Raw genomic sequence first — 19473 nt, forward strand, 5'->3', positions numbered from 1 at the left:
GAGGACAAGAAATCCCAATCTAGAATTGACAGCATAGCCCCATTGTGGAAATTCAGGGGGCTTCAACAAAATTACTTACTATAATGAATATGATGTAACCATCTATATATATAAATTTGTTAAGGGCATCCAAAGGAGCCACAAAACTCAAAAACCCCAGAACGAAACTTAACCAAAATTCCCATGCCCATAACACAACCCACAAGGTACAAACATATCTACTCAAAATGAAAAACAACACAACAACACACTCACAAAACGGCAAAACAACAAAACTCAAAAACCCCAGAACGAAACTTAACCAAAATTCCCATGCCCATAACACAACCCACAAGGTACAAACATATCTACTCAAAATGAAAAACAACACAACAACACACTCACAAAACGGCAAAACAACAAAACTCAAAAACCCCAGAACGAAACTTAACCAAAATTCCCATGCCCATAACACAACCCACAAGGTACAAACATATCTACTCAAAATGAAAAACAACGCAACAACACATTCACAAAACGGCAAAACAACAAAACAAAAAAAACCCCAACGAAACTTAACCAAAATTCCCATGCCCATAACACAACCCACAAGGTACAAACATATCTACTCAAAATGAAAAACAACACAACAACACACTCACAAAAAGGCAAAACAACTGAGCATGTGCATTGGCGCCCAGCCGCAAGTTCCCTGGCGCGCGCATACGGCCTTCCGGCCAACGTTCCCTCTGCCACCGCACACACACACGCAACCCCACGCTTATCACTCCCCCTGCTGCCGCACACACACACACCCCCACGCTCCATCACTCCCCCCGCCGCCGCACACACAAACGCAACCTCACTCCCCCGCCGCCGCACACACACACGCAACCCCACGCTCCATCACTCCCCTCGCCGCCGCACACACACGCAACCCCATGCTCCATGACTCCCCCCACCGCCGCACGCACACACGCAACCCCACGCTCCATCACTCCCCCCGCCGCCGCACACACACACAACCCCACTGCCCCCGCCACCGCACGCACACACACAACCCCACGCTCCATCACTCCCCTGCCCCAATCTTACCTCCTTTTACTTCACGCCACCTCCAAACCCCACCCCGCCCCTTCCCGCCCTGTCAAAATCCAGGAAAGACAGGAAGGAAGGAAAGAAGGAAGAAAGAGAAAGGGAGGTAAAGAAAAAGGGGGAAGGAAGGAAAGTTAGAGAAAGAAGGAAGAAGAAAAGGAAAGAAAAGGAAAGATGGAAGGAAAGGAAAGAGAGACAGCAGAAGAGAAAGAAAAAGGGGGAAGGAAGGAAAGAGGTAGAGAAGGAAGAAATGAGAGACAGAGGGAGGGAAAGAAAAAGGGGGAAGGAAGGAAGGAGAGATGGAAAGAAAAAAGGGAATGAAGGAAGGAAAGAGGGAGTGAAGGAAGGGGGAAGATGTAGAGAAAGAGGGAGGGAAGGAAAGAAGGAAAGAGAGAAGAAAAGAGACCAGAAGAGAAAGAAAAAGGGGGAAGGAAGGAAAGAGATAGAGAAGGAAGAGGAGAAGGAAAGATGGGAGGGAAGGAAGGAAGGAAGGAAGGAAGGAAGGAGGGAAAGAAGGAGAGAAAGAGGGAAGGTTGGCCACAGCAACACATGGCGGGTAAAGGTTGTTATTTCTATGATTATGATGATGCTATTATTCCTATGAGTCCCTTTTAGGGGGAATGGGAGAGGTGTCAGGTCCCAGAGGCAATGCATTGCATTATTGTTATTGTTATGATGGTGGTAAAATAAAAGGAAATAAAAAGTGAAAGAAGGAAGCAAACAGGGAGGGAAGAAAGGCAAAGGAAGAAAGGGGGAGGGAATGAAGGAAAGAGAGGAGGATGAAACCAAGTAGTGAAAGAAGGAAAGAAAGAAAGAAGTAGAGATGGAAGAAAGGAGAGAAAGGGGGAGGAAAAGGGGGAAGGAATAGGTAGGGACCTCTCTTTCATAATAGTCCAGATATCTACCTCAACTTTGATCAGTTTTACTATAGGCCACAGCAACGCGTGGCAGGGCACAGCTAGTAGAATTATAAAATTATAAAATTATAACTTATTACCGTATTTTCCGGCATATAAGACAACTGGGCATATAAGACGACCCCCAACTTTTGCAGTTAAAATATAGAGTTTGGGATATACTCGCTATATAAGACGACCCCTCTTCCAACGTACACCAAATAAAATGTTTAAAAGCATCAGATTTGATTTCAATATGATAATTTCCCTATCACGGTACCACCTTCTCTGCCTCTCAAATCTCGCACATGCGCAACTTTACTGCAGTCTTCAGGAGCGAGATCTGAGCAGCAGAGGAGGACGTATGGTAATAGGATACAAGGGCGGGCGAGACAGGTAAAAGAGGTGTGTTTTTCTGGGCCCAGAGCCACTCTATCTCTTTTTTCCATACCCCGGGCACCCCGGATGCCTGCAGCTTGCTCCAACCTTCACTTACACCTTCCTGGTGAGGCACCCCTTCACCTCACCATTGGGACCGCATTAAGCCCACAAATTCTGATGAATGGATTTTCTTCTACTGTATTTGTATGGTGTCACCCTTAATGCTTTCATACAGTCACTGCATATGGCAGGGACGCGGCCACTGCCATTTTTGAGCTCCCCCCACCATATTCAGCAATCACAGATTCTCCAATCTGGATTGGAAGTTTCAGTACCCGCTCTAGACGACTCCCGGCGTATAAGACTACTCCCACGTATAAGACGACCCCGTGTATAAGACAACCCCTGACTTTTGAGAAGATTTTCTTGGGTTAAAAAGTAGTCTTATATGCCAGAAAATGCAGTATATTGTTGTACTGAAATCAAACTTTTTTTGCTATTTTTAAATAAAAGAACAAAATAAAAAAAATCTTGTACTTAAAGTGAACTCACAGAATGTGTGTGTGTGTGTGGGGGGGGGGGTTATTAATCTGCTATTCATTGCTAATCCCCTAAGTGATTAGCAGGTTAGAGAAATGGTTAGTTAATAAACATATCCATTTAATTGTTTATGCCAACAGTTTGACATAGATTCCCTCAGGACTAAAATGGACTCAATGGGGAAGGAGAGGATAAATTCTGTCCCTCTACCTTCCACTGCATTACAGCCTTCTAGACAATAAACATTTCCCAGCTTCTACCGTTAGCTTACCAGTAATTTCTGCTTCCAACACAGTTATTAAGCCAATTGCAATGGTGGTCGAAGTCTGCAATACATTTATTGCAGGTACTACAGTGTTTAGTTTTGGGTCCACTGGGGAGAAAAAAAAAGTGAAATAAAATTCAAGCCTCATGAGAATGCATTCGAACAGAGGATAAATTTCATGAATTGTTATTGGAAGGATTATTCAGTCATAAAAGATAATGCACACGGCTCATATACAATTCCAGTTAGCACCACATAAACTCATAAGCACTTAATCAAAATCATAACAGTTAAATATATTTATTTTTATGATCAATTCACCTTTTCCCACAATGTAGCATCTCAGAGCATGAACCATTGGTATAACCAGGATTGTGGCACAGCTGGCTGGGAGTCAGCTGCATTAAGATCACTCTGACCAAAAGGTCATGAGTTCGAAGCCAGCCCGGGTTGGAGTGGGTTTCCAACCAATTGTGTGTAGCCTGTTGTCAACCTTTGCAACCCGAAAGACAGTTGCATCTGTCAAGTAGGAAAATAAGGTACCACATTAAAAGTATGGGGAGGCTAAATTAACTGATTTATGAGGCCATAAAGAAGACTCCGGCAAAGCATTCCAGCAGGGAAGCATGCGGGGTATGTGGAGGTGCTTCATCAGCATCGCAGATGGACAGCTCCCCTGGCGGCCAGAAAAAGTTCAATAGCTTCTGGGTATGTCTGTATATGTTTGTATGTCAAAAATTGGCATTGAATGTTTGCCATATATGTGTACACTGTAATCCACCCTGAGTCCCCTGCGGGGTGAGAAGGGCGGAATATAAAAGCTGTAAATAAATAAATAACCAAAAGGCTTTGGTTGAATGTCAGGAATGGCAACTCTTGAGTTACAAATATCCAATTTACAAATGACTCATAGTTAAGAACAGGGGTGATAAAACAGGAAGTGAGAGATATCTGCCCCTAGGAAGGGAAATTCACTCCTGAAAGAGTTATCATGGGGGAAAGGTGTCTCAATTGAACCTTTTTCACCAATCCTTGTTTCCACAAGTCTAAATTTTCAAAATTCAATTATAACAGGGAGAGAACGTAAGGTAAAATCTTCTAAACGGGCACAGATAGCAAAACAAACACCACCCTTCCCTATGCTATCCAAAGCATGCATATGCAAATATGTACCGTATATTCCGGGGTACTAGATGACTTTTTAGGCATGTAAAACCTTATATAATTTTGGGGGTTGTCTAGTACGCCGGGTATAAAGTTAAAATAATAATAAAATTACATACTATGGCCTTGCGAGAAGCGCCTCTTCTCTGGTGAGACAACATTGTCTCGCAGGAGAAGAGGCGCTTCTCGCAAGGCCTGGACAGGAAGGAGAGCGGCCTGATCCGAAGAGCCTCCAGCGCTGCTCAGGCCGTTCCCCTTCTTCCTGGCCAAGCCTCGCACAAAGCACCTTTTCTCCCGTGAGACAACATTGTCTTGCGGAAGAAGAGGCGCTTCACACGAGGCCTGGCCAGGAAGAAGGAGAGCTGCTTGAGCAGCGCTGGAGGCCCTTCTGATCAGGCCGCTCTCCTTCTTCCTAGCCAGGCCTCGCGAGAAGCACCTCTTCTCCTGCAAGACAACATTGTCTCACGGGAGAAGAGGCGCTTCGTGCAAGTCCTGGCCAAGAAGGAGAGTGGCCTGAGCAGCACTGGAGGCCCTTCTGGAGGCGGTGCAGGAAGCAATCCAGAGGCCCGAGGACAGAAACCACCTGGCTGGTTTGGGGAGTCATCTTAAACGGTGAGTATATTCTCAACTCTCTATTTTGTATGTAAAAGTTGAGGGGTCGCCTTATAGCTCCAGTCGTCTAGTACCCCGGAATATATGGTATGTGTGTGTATATATATAAATATGTGTGTGTATGTATATATGTATGTGTGTGTGTGTGTGTGTGTATAGAATCATAGAATCAAAGAGTTGGAAGAGACCTCATGGGCCATCCAGTCCAACCCCCTGCCAAGAAGCAGGAATATTGCATTCAAATCACCCCTGACAGATGGCCATCCAGCCTCTGTTTAAAAGCTTCCAAAGAAGGAGCCTCCACCACACTCCGGAGCAGAGAGTTCCACTGCTGAACGGCTCTCACAGTCAGGAAGTTCTTCCTCATGTTCAGATGGAATGTCCTCTCTTGTAGTTTGAAGCCATTGTTCTGCGTCCTAGTCGCCAGCCATATATATCCTAGTCGCCAGCCACTTCAAAAATGCACCTGTTCTGACTCACATACAAATTCAACTTAAGAACAAACCTACAGAATCTATCTTGTTTATAACTTGGGAACTGCCTGGAGTTTCCATTCTGAAAACTGAGCGTTTCCCATCCATCTATAGGAAATATAGGAAATATTCTTTTTTTCTTAGAAGAAGTAGCAATTTCTTAATATGCAGTTATTATAGGACATATAATAATAGGTTGTAACTACTGTAGTATCGCATGTAACTACTTTCCTGAAACAACCTGTTCTCAGCTTCAGGCCTCCAAACTCTGCTATTTCTTGGTTAGTGGAAAGCAGATAAGCATTCAGCTATTTTCCTATAGATAGAATCATAGAATCATAGAATCAAAGAGTTGGAAGAGACCTCATGGGCCATCCAGTCCAACCCCCTGCCAAGAAGCAGGAATATTGCATTCAAATCACCCCTGACAGATGGCCATCCAGCCTCTGCTTAAAAGCTTCCAAAGAAGGAGCCTCCACCACACTCCGGGGCAGAGAGTTCCACTGCTGAACGGCTCTCACAGTCAGGAAGTTCTTCCTAATGTTCAGATGGAATCTCCTCTCTTGTAGTTTGATGGATGGGAAAGAAGAGGCATCTACCATTTCTTCTGGGATCCTTCAAAAATCCCTGCAGATTGTTTTATTGCACAGCCTCTAATAACAGGAAAATAGCTAAATGTTTCTCTTCTATCACTTTTCACCAGCCAGGAAATGGTTGCGTTAGGAGGAGAGAGGTGTGTGTTTGGGGCTTTATTAACCATATTAACCATGTCGGGGCTTTATTAACCATATTTAGGTTAGGAAATTAGCTAATAAGACTAAGTAGTTATGCTACTATGTGGAAAACTTACACGTCAACTTCACAGAGATAGCAGTGCTGATTCTGAATAACATGTTTAAATTTGCTTCTGTCAAAAAGTGGCATAGGTTTGTCATAATTCTTCTTAGCCAGTATGTTTTCATCTGCTGGATCAATAGTAACTGCAATAAGGTGAGCGATTAAGTGATGCACAAAAATTATGCCAATCACCTGCATATAATGAACTTAAGGAATAGGAACAAGAGATGACACCAGACTGAATTATTTATGTTTGCTACGTTACACTCGTTTCCAAAAGACATTGTACAAAGGAGCTGACAACAAGAATAAGGACCCTGCTTTCTTGCTATCGTTTTCTGAATGCCAGGAAGGAACAAAGGAAGTAAAGAGAGAGAGAGGATAAAAGAAAGAGAAAGAAGAAAAGGAAAAGAAGAAAGAAGGGATGAAGGAAAGGAGGGAAGAGAGAAAAAAAAGAAAAGAGAAGGGGAAAGAATAGAAAAAGAAGGGAAAGAAAGGGAGGAGGGAGAAAAAGAAGGGAAGGAAGCAAAAGAAAGGAAACGGCACAATATATGAGGGCAGAGTAGGAAAGAAAAAGAAAGAAGGGAAGAAAGAAGGGAGGAAGAAAGGAAGGGTGGGAAATAGAAAAAGGAAAGAAAGGAAGAGAAAATAAACAAGAGCAGGGAAGGTGTATGAAGAAAAGCAAGGGATGAGAAAAGATAGTAGGAAAAGGGAGAGGGAGGAGGTGTATGAGTAAAACTGAGAAAGAAAAGTCACAAAAACAGCATGCCCAATGTTACCAGAATGTCGCCATGGAAACATTCTAAAGTAGGCCTTCTCAGAGCTGGAGAAAGGAGGAAGTTGGCAGGCAGTGGTCCCAATGACACCTGGGCAATGCAGGGGTCCACAAACTTTTTAAACAGAGGGCCTCAAACTGTTGGAGGGCCGAATTATAATTTGAAAAAAAAATGAATGAATTCCTATGCACGCTGCACATATCTTATTTGTAATGCAAAAAAAAAAAAACACTTAAAATCAATACAATAATTAAAATGAATAACAATTTTGACAAATATAAACTTATTGGTATTTCAATGGGAAGTGTGGGCCTGTTTTTGGCTGATGAGATAGGATTGTTGTTGTTGTTGTTGTGTGCTTTCAAATAATTTCAAACTTAGGTTGACCCTGAGTGAGGGCCAGATAAATGAGCTTGGAGGGCCGCATCCAGCCCCCGGGCCTTAGTTTGAGGACCCCTGCAGTAGTGGATATGCAGTATAAATAATTACAAACTGCACATTTATTTCCCTTGGTAAGTTAAATTCCCAGAAAGTTCAAACTAAAGTTATTTATAAAAGGAATGCCAACATTGGGCCGCTTCCTAGACAATACTGTTGTTTGCAAGTTTGGGAACTCAACCAATCAAAAACATGAAGGAGCTCTTACTATTATTTTTTTTATTTACTTGTATACCGCACTCTCTCAGCCCGTAGGCGACTCAGTGCGGTTTACAGCCAGGACAATATACAAGGTGCACAACATTAGCATTTAAAACAGTAACTAAAGCAACTACATCGATATAACAATATAACAGTACATCAATATAACATCTATACATCTATATAACTAATCCATCACGTCTCATCAGTAAAGTCATAATCTGATCTCCTCGTCCATTATTCCAAGTTCCAAAATCAGTTGGTTGCACTGCTTAATTAAACGCCTGTTCAAAGAGCCAGGTCTTTACTCTTCTCCTGAACGCCAGCAGGGAGGGGGCCGATCTAATGTCTGCGGGAAGGGCGTTCCACAGCCGAGGGGCCACTACTGAGAAGGCCCTGTCTCTCATCCCCGCCGGCCTGCCTGTGAGGCTGGCGGGATCGAGAGCAGGGCCTCCCCGGACGATCTTAATGTCCTAGATACAGTAATGGATCAAGCGAAAAGCCATTCATCTTTTAAAGAGATGGGTTGGAGGAACCATAACGATTTTATTGTCAAATATGTATGTACAGAATGCAGTCCCATTCATCTCAAATCCCAATTGTATATTTATTTTATTTATTTGCTTTATTTATATTTTGCCTTTCTCCCGGTGGGGACTCAAGGCAGCTAACAACCACACAATTGGATCACAGTTTAAAACATAGCAAATATAAACATGAAAAAGTATTAAATAGTAGGGCTGGGTAACAACGGAAAAATATGTTTCTAAACTCGTTTCGTTTTTAGGGGGTCCATTACGTTTCGTTTTTTAAAAGAATTCCGAATTTTTCTTTAAAATTTTTTCGTTATTTACGTAATTTCGTAAATTTCGAATTGATTCGTTAATGGCGGACGCGATTGCACAATACGCTAAAAAACCCTCCAAATGGGACAGGGGGAGCTTCTGAATTGATTCGTTAATGGCGGACGGGATTGCGCAATACGCTAAAAAAAACTCCAAATGGGACAGGGGGAACTTCTGAATTGATTCGTTAATGGCGGACGGGATTGCGCAATACGCTAAAAAAAACTCCAAATGGGACAGGGGGAACTTCTGAATTGATTCGTTAATGGCGGACGCGATTGCACAATATGCTAAAAAACCCTCCAAATGGGACAGGGGGAACTTCTGAAGCTTCCCTCTCCCTCTGTTGTTGACTGTTGGTGTGATAATTTATTTTTTTATCACTGATAAAACAAACAACAACTATAAAACTTGCACCAGACATACGGAAATAATCACGAAACAATTTCGAAACGATTTTGAACCAATTACGAAACAATTACGAAATAAATTGAAAAATTCGTTTCGATTTTTAGTTGCTCCTGCATGGCTCAATATCGGATCGTAAGCTAATTTAAATACGAATCAATAACGAATTACAAAATTAACGAACGAAACCGCCCAGCCCTATTAAATAGCACTGTGCAGATACAGGTGAGGCAGCATAACTTCCTTTTTTAAAATGTGCACCATTCAGTCAGTTGAAGACGTAGCAGAGCGCTAGTGGTCTCATTCGAGAGGCGGGAGTATAAAGTTTTGTCCCAACACTGTTCAGTCACCATCATGCGTTGGAACAGTGAGGAGCGTGCTTTTGCCGTTGAGGCCTACTTTTCGAGCGGCCGGCCCGCTCTCCAGATTTGGCCCCTTGTGATTTTTTCTATGGGGTTTTTTGAAATCCCATCTTTATGTGAACCGTCCAAGGACCCAACAAAATTTGAAGACCAACATCCAGGAAGAAATTGCCAACATAACGCCTGCTATGCTGGCAAGAGTGACAAACGCCAGAAATCGGTTTACTCAGTGTATGGAGAATGGGGGACGTCATCTACGTAATTTGATCTTCAAAACTACGTAAAACAAAACTTTAGGTATGCGCCTACATTACAAAAAAAAAAAAATCTGATTCATACAATGGGTTTTATTAAGTTTTGAAAAAAGGAAGTTATGCTGCCTCACCCTGTATATCAGTGGTTCTCAACCTTCCTAATGCCGTGACCCCTTAATACAGTCCCTCATGTTGTGGTGACCCCCAACCATAACATTGTTTTTGTTGCTACTTCATAATGGTCATTTTACTACTGTTATAAATCATAATGTAAATATCAGATATGCAAGATGTATTTTCATTCACTGGACCAAACTGGGCACAAATACCCAATGCAACCACATGTAAATGCTAGTGGGGTTGGGGGAGGATTGATTTTGTAATTTGGGAGTTGTAATTATTGGGATTTATAGTTCATCTATAATCAAAGAGCATTCTGAACTGCACCAGCAATGGATTTGAACCTAATTTGCCATGCAGAACTCTCATGACCAACAGAAAAAACTGGAAGGGTTTGGTGGGTATTGACCTTGAGTTTGGGAGTTGTAGTTCACCTATATCCAGAGAGCACTATGGACTCACACAGTGGTGGATCTGGACCAAACTTGGCACCAATAGTCCATATGCACATATGTGAACACTGGTAGAGCCTGGGGAAAAATAGACCTTGACTTTTGGGAGTTGTAGTTGCTGGGATTTATAGTTCATTACAATCAAAGAACATTCTCAACTGCACCAGCAATGGATTTGAACCTAATTTGCCACGCAGAACTCTCATGACCATCAGAAAATACTGTGTTTTCTGATGATCTTTGGTGACCCCTCTGACACCCCTTCGCGACCCCCTCAGGGGTCCCGACCCCTAGGTTGAGAAACACTGCTGTATATGGTTAAAATACAGTTAAAATATAATAAAACAAGAAGTTAATATGTGGTTTTAGCTTTAGCACTATGTTTTGACAAAGCAGTAAAGGATACAATATAGGCAACGCGCTTCCATTCATTTGGGAGAAGAGGTATGTAGATACCGAAGCTCACTATCGCCAAGTATGAATACAGCATCAGGGTGAGGAGCTGGAATGAGTGGAGAGGGGAAGACCAGCCGTTCACTCTAGAATGCAGTGGTGCCACTACGAGGTCATTCAGCTGTTCGGGCCCTGTACGTCTCTGCCTCTTGTCATAGCAGGCCATCTGCAAGACGGAACCCAAAATGACCCCTTAAAAATGGTGGTGGTTTCCAGATCTCGGGCAAAACTGCCGACAAACTCAGCAACACGGGTCTTCCATGCGATGAATAGGGGCAGAAGGAGGAAATAGCCATTTGAATCAGGATCTTTGCATAGGAGGTTTTAATATCGCAGTCTCTAATAACATCAATGCAGACGAATTCATGATTTCTCTTCTACTGACTACAATGGCAAAAAAGTAGTGTGTGTTGTTAGAAGCACATACATTGGCTCACCACTTCTGCATGCCAAAATGCTTGGAGGCAGGATAAGATCTTGTGTATGTTGCCCACTTCTGAATTCATGGATAGAATCATAGAATCAAAGAGTTGGAAGAGACTTCATGGGCCATCCAGTCCAACCCCCTGCCAAGAAGCAGGAAAATTGCATTCAAAGCACCCCTGACAGATGGCCATCCAGCCTCTGTTTAAAAGCTTCCAAAGAAGGAGCCTCCACCACACTCCGTATGTTGTGTTTTCTCATCAGCTTCCCTATGCGGTCAGTGGTTCCCTTGTTCCTGCCATACATCAAGGGAACCACTGACCGCATAGGGAAGCTGATGAGGAAACACAACATACAAACAATCTACAAACCCACCAAGAAAATCCAACAAATGCTACGTTCAGCAAAGGACAAGAGGGATCCTCTCACCTCTGCAGGAGTCTACCGTATACCATGCAGCTGTGGACAAGTCTACATAGGGACCACCAAACGCAGCATTGCCCAAACACGAATCAAGGAACATGAAAGGCACTGCAGACTACTTCAACCAGAGAAGTCAGCCATAGCAGAGCACCTGATGAACCAGCCTGGACACAGCATATTATTTGAGAACACAGAAATGCTGGACCACACCAACAACCACCATGTCAGACTACACAGAGAAGCCATTGAAATCCACAAGTATGTGGACAATTTCAACAGAAAGGAGGAGACCATGAAAATGAACAAAATCTGGCTACCAGTATTAAAAAACTCTAAAATTGCAACAGCAAAATAGCAGAGAGGAAACAACCAGGCACATCTTAACACCTCTCAACAGAACATTTTCCCAGGCTCAGCCAGGCCTTCAAATGCTAATGAAGGTGGTCAGCTGAAACATTCACACCTAGCTTCAGCAGAGAGCGCTTTGCCCCACCCCAGTCATTACACAGAAATATAAACCCATTTTCCTATTTCCAACAGACCTCACTACCTCTGAGGATGCTTGCCATAGATGCAGGCGAAACGTCAGGAGAAATGCCTCTAGAACATGGCCCTATAGCCCGAAAAAACCTACAAGAACCTATTGGACACAATATTCCAGGTGTGGTCTAACCAAAACAGAATAGAGGGGTAGCATGACTTCCCTAGATCTAGACACTATGCTCCTATTGATGCAGGCCAAAATCTCATTGGCTTTTTTTTCCGCCACATCACATTGTTGGCTCATTGTTGGATAACCAAATAAAACGAAATTAAACAACTTAGACAAAGCAATTTAGAAACAGAAGTTTTCCTGGCAATTCCACCACTCTCCTAAAGATGGCTCATTTCTTTAGAAAATCGATATTACACAGCCGCATCCTGTTTAACAGAAGCAGGAAGTATGTCAGCATGCCTGTTTTTTCAAAAGAGGAACTAAAAGGGATTGCTGTTGTAAACACTGGCTTGCACAAGATATGTTACATGCTTTGTCAACAAGTTATTGTTGCTGTTGATGAGAGGAGACATTTTAAATTGACATGGGGATGAAGAGTAATCAACACTGATTCTACCTAATACTCCCGGACATACCTGCACTGTGACATAGAGATAGATTTGTTTTAATTCCTTTTAGTTGAACCCTAATCCATCTAAAACACAGACATGTGCTTTTCATCTTAAGAACAGACAAGCATCCCGAGCTCTGAAGATTACCTAGGAAGGAATCCCACTGGAGCATTGCAGCGCACCCAAATACCTGGGAGTTACCCTGGACCGTGTTCTGACCTACAAAAAAGCACTGCCTGAATATCAAGCAAAAAGTGGGTGCTAGAAACAATATAATACAAAAGCTGACTGGCACAACCTGGGGATCACAACCAGATACAGTGAAAACATCTGCCCTTGCACTATGCTACTCTGCTGCTGAGTATGCATATGCAGTGTGGCAGGCCCGTAGCCAGGATTTCGTTTCAGGGGGGGGGGGAGGGGGAGCTAAAAAAAATTCAGGGGGGGGTTGGGGGGGCTGAGTTTCAGGGGGGGGGGCTGAGTCTGAGTGAAAGAGGGTCTACCCTAGCAAATCTTTTGTATCATTACCCCAATACCCCCATGCATATGGTATATATTGAGTATGGTGATCAGATCATGATATGAATAAACATAACAGTTTAAATAATGCACCAGTAAGGCCTTTTCGTGAACCACCATGAGAATTTCAGGGGGGGGGGGAGGGTGCTGAAGCCCCTCAAGCCACCCCCCCCCCCCCGGCTACATGCCTGCAGTGTGGAACACATCTCACAACACTAAAACAGTGGATGTGGCTCTTAATGAGACATGCCGCATTATCATGGGGTATCTGTGCCCTACACCACTGGAGAAATTACACTGTTTAGCTGGTATTGCACCGCCTGACATCTGCCAGGGAGTATCAACCAATAGTGAAAGGACCAAGGCAGTGACATCTCCGGCACACCCCCTGTTTGGGTATCAGCCATCACGCTAACAACTTAAATCAGTAAATAGTTTTCTAAGATCTACAGAGACACTTGCTGGAACACCTGAGCAAGTGAGAGTTCAAAAGTGGCAGGCTGAAACCCAGAACCTCAATCAATGGCTGATACCAAATGAGAGACTCCCTCCTGGGGACACAGAAAACTGGGCGACTGAACAAGCTGCACTCTGGCATCACGAGATGCAGAGCCAACCTTAAGAAATGGGCCACAAAGTGGAGTCCACGACATGTGAGTGTGGAGAAGACCACCTACTGCAATGCACAGACCACCTACTGCAATGCAACCTGAGCCCTGCTACATGCACAATGGAGGACGTTTTTACAGCAACAACAGAGGCACTCCAAGTGGCCAGTAGGTGCTCCGAGCGACCTACAGTCTAAAATAGCATTTACACAATATTTTGCCGTATATTGCCATAGATGCAGGCGAAACGTCAGGAGAGAATGCCTCTAGAACATGGCCATACAGTCCGAAAAAATCTATAGTATACCAAGTCTGCAAACTTTGTGCTTTGTTTGTTTGTTTTTAATGCAATACAACTTATTTATCCTGACACGACAAATAAATAATAGTTTAACCCATGCGAAGAATAATTCTACCCTTATATCCCTCATCTTCTCATTACAGTTTAGCCAAAATACATCCCTGTTGTTAGATATGTTGCTGTTATATGGCCAGGTATAAAAAGAGGACAGAGCTCCTGTGACATGAACCCAGAATAAGGCACAGGGGATATGAGACCCCCTCCCCCCCAATCAATGGTGGTAGTGCCGAACCCATCTGAAATGAGAAAAATAATCCCCACATCTACCTGCAAGAAGGCAACAAACTGCCTGTTAATGTTGAGCACCCTCACCTTAAAAACAGTTCCCTATGTTGTAGGTTTTTTTGGGCTGTATGGCCATGTTCTAGAGGCATTCTCTCCTAACGTTTTGCCTGCATCTATGGCAATATTATACGGCAAAATATTGTGTAAATGCTATTTTAGACTGTAAGTCGCTCGGAGCACCTTGGTGGAGAGCGACTAATTAAGAAATAAAGTGAAGTGAAGTGAAGTGAAGCATCCTCAGAGGTTGTGAGGTTGTAAAATCATGGTAGTAAAATCATGTTATTTTTCAATCTGAAAAGCCACCTTAGAGCATGCCTAAATATTTATTTATTTATTATTTATTTATTTACTTTGCTTATATACCGCTGTATCTCAAGCCCGAAGGCGACTCACAGCGGTTCACAAACAGTAAAAACAGTAGAAACAGCAGTGGTTCCATGCAACATATAACAATTGACTTAACACATTATCCATAAATTACCAATAAGCAATTACAATGCACAATTATTACAAAAAACAACCGTACCCAATCTTCTCATCATCCAAGCGTAGTCCAGGTTCGTCGTCCATTGTTCCATTCCTATGTTCCATTACCAGATTGCACTAAATTACTCAAACGCCTGCACAAACATCCAGGTCTTCACCTTTTTGCGGAATACCATTAGAGATGATGCTAGTCTAATGTCCGTAGGAAGGGCGTTCCACAGCCGAGGAGCCACCACCGAGAAGGCCCTATCTCTCGTCCCCGCCAGCCGAGCTTGAGAAGCAGGCGGGATCGAGAGCAGGGTCTCCCCGGAAGATCTCAAAGTCCTGGTGGGTTCATAGGCAGAGATGCGGTCGGATAGGTAGCTTGGGCCGGAACCGTTTAGGGCTTTAAAGGCCAACGCCAGCACTTTGAATTCAGCCCGGTAGCAGATCGGTAGCCAGTGGAGTTGGCGCAACAGGGGGGTTGTATGCTCCCTGCGCTCCGCTCCTGTTAAAATCATGGCTGCCGAGCGTTGGACTAGTTGGAGCTTCCGAGCTGTCTTCAAAGGCAACCCCACGTAGAGAGCGTTGCAGTAGTCTAAACGGGATGTAACCAGAGCGTGGACTACCGTGGCCAAGTCAGACTTCCCAAGGTACGGGCGCAGCTGGCGCACAAGCTTTAGCTGTGCAAATGCTCCCCTGGTCACCGCCGAAACCTGGGGTTCCAGGCTCAGCGATGAGTCCAGGGTCACACCCAAGCTGCGAACCTGCATCTTCAGGGGGAGTGTGACCCCATCCAACACAGGCTGTAATCCTATGCCCTATTCGGCCTTGCGACTGACCAGGAGTACCTCTGTCTTGTCTGGATTCAATTTCAATTTGTTCGCCCTCACCCAGACCGTCACAGCGGCCAAGAATAAATAGAGAGTTTCAATTGAAAAATACATTTTCTGGATAATTTCTCTCTTCTGACTCACCTCTGAGATGTTCACCATGTTTTTCTGTTTGACCTGCTACCTCTGCCCCTTCCTCTGTTATCAAGGCCTGACAGACAGACGTTTCTGTAAGGTCCAAAACCCCGCTAGGATCTTTCCTTCTGTTGAATTGAAAATCTCCAGTGCTTCAATTGACAGGCCTAATTTTTCAACTGCAGAATAAGTAGAGATGTGAAGTGTTACATAGAATTTATAATGACATAGTTTTGAACAACTTTTAGAAGCCATTGAAATCCACAAGCATGTGGACAATTTCATCAGAAAGGAAGAAACCATGAAAATGAACAAAATCTGGCTACCAGTATTAAAAAACTCAAAAAATTACAACAGCAAAACAACAGAGAGTAAAAAAATCAGGCACATCAAATCACCTCTCAACAAAAGATTCCCCCAGGCACTTCCAAGCCATTAAATGCTAATCAAGGTGGTCAGTTGAAACATTCACACTTAGCTCCAGCAGACAAAAGTCCTTTGTCCTACCATGGTCATTCCACAGATATATAAACTAGGCTTGGGCGATCAAGAAAAAAATTGGTTCTAAACTCGTTTCGTTTCTAGGGTGCGCTAGCGTTTCTAAATTCTGAGGACTTCCAAAATTTAAGATTTCAAAATTTTGAAATTTCCGAAATTTCGTAAATTACAAATTGATTCGTTAATGGCGGACGCGATTGCGCAATATGCTAAAAAAAAACCTCCAAATGGGACAGGGGGAACTTCTGAAGCTTCCCTCTCCCTCTGTTGTTGACTGTTGGTGTGATAAAACAAACAACAACTATATTATATTATATTATATTATATTATATTATATTATATTATATTATATTATATTAATATTATTATATTATATTGTTGTATATTATATTATAATATTATTATATTATATTATTGTATATTATATTATATTATTATTATATTATTATATTATATATTATTATAATATTATTATATTATATTATTGTATATTATATTATTATTATATATATTATATTATATAATATTATTATAATATTATTATATTATATTATGTTATTGTATATTATATTATAATATATTATATATATTATATTATATTATATTATATTACACAATTATAATATAATAATACAGTAATAAAATATATAATATAATAATATAATATAATATATACAATACTATAATATAATAGTATTATAATAATATAATATAATATATTATAATAATATTATTATATTGTATATTATATTATAGTATTGTATATTAGAGTGAGGCAAGAAGAAGCATGAGGAAAGAGGAGGGAAGCAGCAGAGCAAAGGGACCAGAAGTGGGGTAAATGCGAGATTGTAAAACTTGCACCAGACATACGAAAATAATTACGAAATAATTACGAAAATTGGAAAAATTGTTTCGATTCTTAATTACTCCTCACACTATTCCTGCATGGTTCGATATTGGATCGTAAGCTAATTTAAATACGAACTAATAACGAATTACAAAAATAACGAACTGCATCGCCCAAGCCTAATATAAACCCATTTTCCTACTTCCGCCAGACCTCACTACCTCTGAGGATGCTTACCATAGATGCAGGCGAAACGTCAGGAGAAAATGCCTCTAGACCATGGCCATATAGCCCAAAAAAACCTACAACAACCCAACTTTTAGAAAAGTTTTACTTTATTTTCTTAACAAAGTGGTTTTCTTTGCAGCTATGGAAACACTTTCCTCTCCACTCTTTTACAAACCAGGACTTTTATTGGGTCTTAGAAGTAAGTTGCCTACTCACCTTTCTGTCATCTGCCCAGAATAGTTTGGGTTGAGAGTGTTATGATAAAATTCCACACATCATAAGCATTAAAGCAACTTAGAACAGCAATGCAGATGAATTGCTTAATGCAAATACCTATGTCTTGACACAGCTGAGTTACTTAAGTCTTTGGTGCTTCTCTAATATGAAAACAAACACGAGCTATTTCCTCTATGGTGCAAACTTTCTAGAACTCAATTCCTGAACGAGGAGACCAAGGATATTAGTAGCTACCAGCTTCCCATGCCTTTCAACAACAGCTCGATATGCAGCTATTAGGGAGCATTAATGATGTGAACATTTTCACCTGATCGATTTTGGCAGATCAAAAAGCCACTGGATAAAGGTGATATCATAACCTCATAATTTGATGACTTAAATTGTCATAAAACATTTAACACTTTCAATGCTTTCATTCTGAGTTTAGAGGAGGGTTATACCGAATATTGATTCTGCACGTCGTTGGGGAATCAGCATACAAAATAAAGACATCTTTTAAATAAGTAATGTATCTTTGGTTGCATTTGTAGAGCTTCCGACATACCACACCATCCAGCCTATCCTTCTCCCCATTATGGTCTTCCAAAAGTGACTGGATCTGGAATTCAAAACCGGTGACAAGATAATCCCCATCTGATCTGGAACGCCTCTTTCTGTTTCCTTTTGGAATTTTAGGCTTATGGAAGAGTTGCTAATGCTATGGCAACCAACTGACAAAAGAACACCTGAAGAACCTTTAGTTGAGAGGGGTGGAGGTGGATTTTGCAACAAGTAAAAATAGGTTGTTTCCCTTACAGCTGTTGATAATCAATATATCCCTATGCATGAGGGTATTGGGGTAACGATACAAAAGGTTTGCTAGGGTAGACCCTCTTTCACTCAGACTCAGCCCCCTCCCCGAATCAAACTCAGCCTCTCCTGAATCAAAATCCTGGCTATGGGCCTGCTCTCACATATTTATATATGGCTATCATCTCTCCTCTCAGCCTTCTCTTCTTCAGGCTAAACATGGCCAGCTCCTTTAGCCACTCCTCATAGGGCTTGTTCTCCAGACCCTTGATCATTTTAGTCATCCTCCTCTGGACACATTCCAGTTTGTCAGTATCTCCCTTCATTTGTGGTGACCAGAATTGGACACAATATTCCAGGTGTGGTCTAACCAAAGCAGAATAGAGGGGTAGCATTACTTCCCTGGATCTAGACACTATGCTCCTATTGGTTTGTTGTAGGTTTTTTTGGGCTGTATGGCCATAGTCTAGAGGCATTCTCTCCTGACGTTTCACCTGCACTTTGGCAAGCATCCTCAGAGGTAGTGAGGTATGCTCCTATTGATGGAGGCCAAAATCCCATTGGCTTTTTTTGCCGCCACATCACATCGTTGGCTCATGTTTAAGTTGTTGTCCATGAGGACTCCAAGATCTTTTTCACACGTACTGCTCTCGAGCCAGGCATTGTCCCCCATTTTGTATCTTTGCATTTCGTTTTTCCTGCCAAAGTGGAGTATCTTGCATTTGTCACTGTTGAACTTCATTTTGTTAGTTTTGCCAATCTCTCTAATCTGTCAAGATCATTTTGAATCCTGCTCCTGTCCTCCGCAGTATTGGCTATCCCTCCCAATTTGGTGTCGTCTGCAAACTTGATGATCATGTCTTCTAACCCTTCATCTAAGTCATTAATAAAGATGTTGAACAGGACCGGGCCCAGGACGGAACCCTGCAGCACTCCACTTGTCACTTATTTCCAGGAAGAAGAGGAAGCATTGGTGAGCACCCTCTGGGTTCGTCCATTTAACCAATTACAGATCCACCTCACCGTAGTTTTGCCTAGCCCACATTGGACTAGTTTTTTTGCCAAAAGGTCATGGGGGACCTTGTCGAAGGCCTTGCTGAAATCCAGGTACGCTACATCCATGGCATTCCCTGCATCTACCCAGCTTGTAACTCTATCGAAAAA

At 42.3% G+C, this 19473-nt stretch overlaps 1 protein-coding gene across 1 annotated transcript in view; it reads right to left on the reverse strand.

Annotated features, from left to right (window-relative positions):
• Positions 1-16215, reverse strand: part of LOC132778477 (palmitoyltransferase ZDHHC11-like) — a 28328-nt gene extending 12113 nt beyond the window's left edge. The window contains exons 1-4 of the mRNA XM_067470146.1: positions 15720-16215; positions 10505-10717; positions 6256-6434; positions 3163-3264 (exon numbers count right to left, since the gene is read on the reverse strand). Coding sequence (XP_067326247.1) covers positions 3163-3264; positions 6256-6434; positions 10505-10717; positions 15720-15737 — 512 coding nt within the window. The 5' untranslated portion in view covers positions 15738-16215. The remainder of the gene's footprint in view (positions 1-3162; positions 3265-6255; positions 6435-10504; positions 10718-15719) is intronic.
• Positions 16216-19473: the final 3258 nt, after the last annotated feature.

This window comes from Anolis sagrei, chromosome 6 (genome assembly GCF_037176765.1).
Source record: "Anolis sagrei isolate rAnoSag1 chromosome 6, rAnoSag1.mat, whole genome shotgun sequence".
Classification (NCBI taxonomy): Eukaryota; Metazoa; Chordata; class Lepidosauria; order Squamata; family Dactyloidae; genus Anolis; species Anolis sagrei.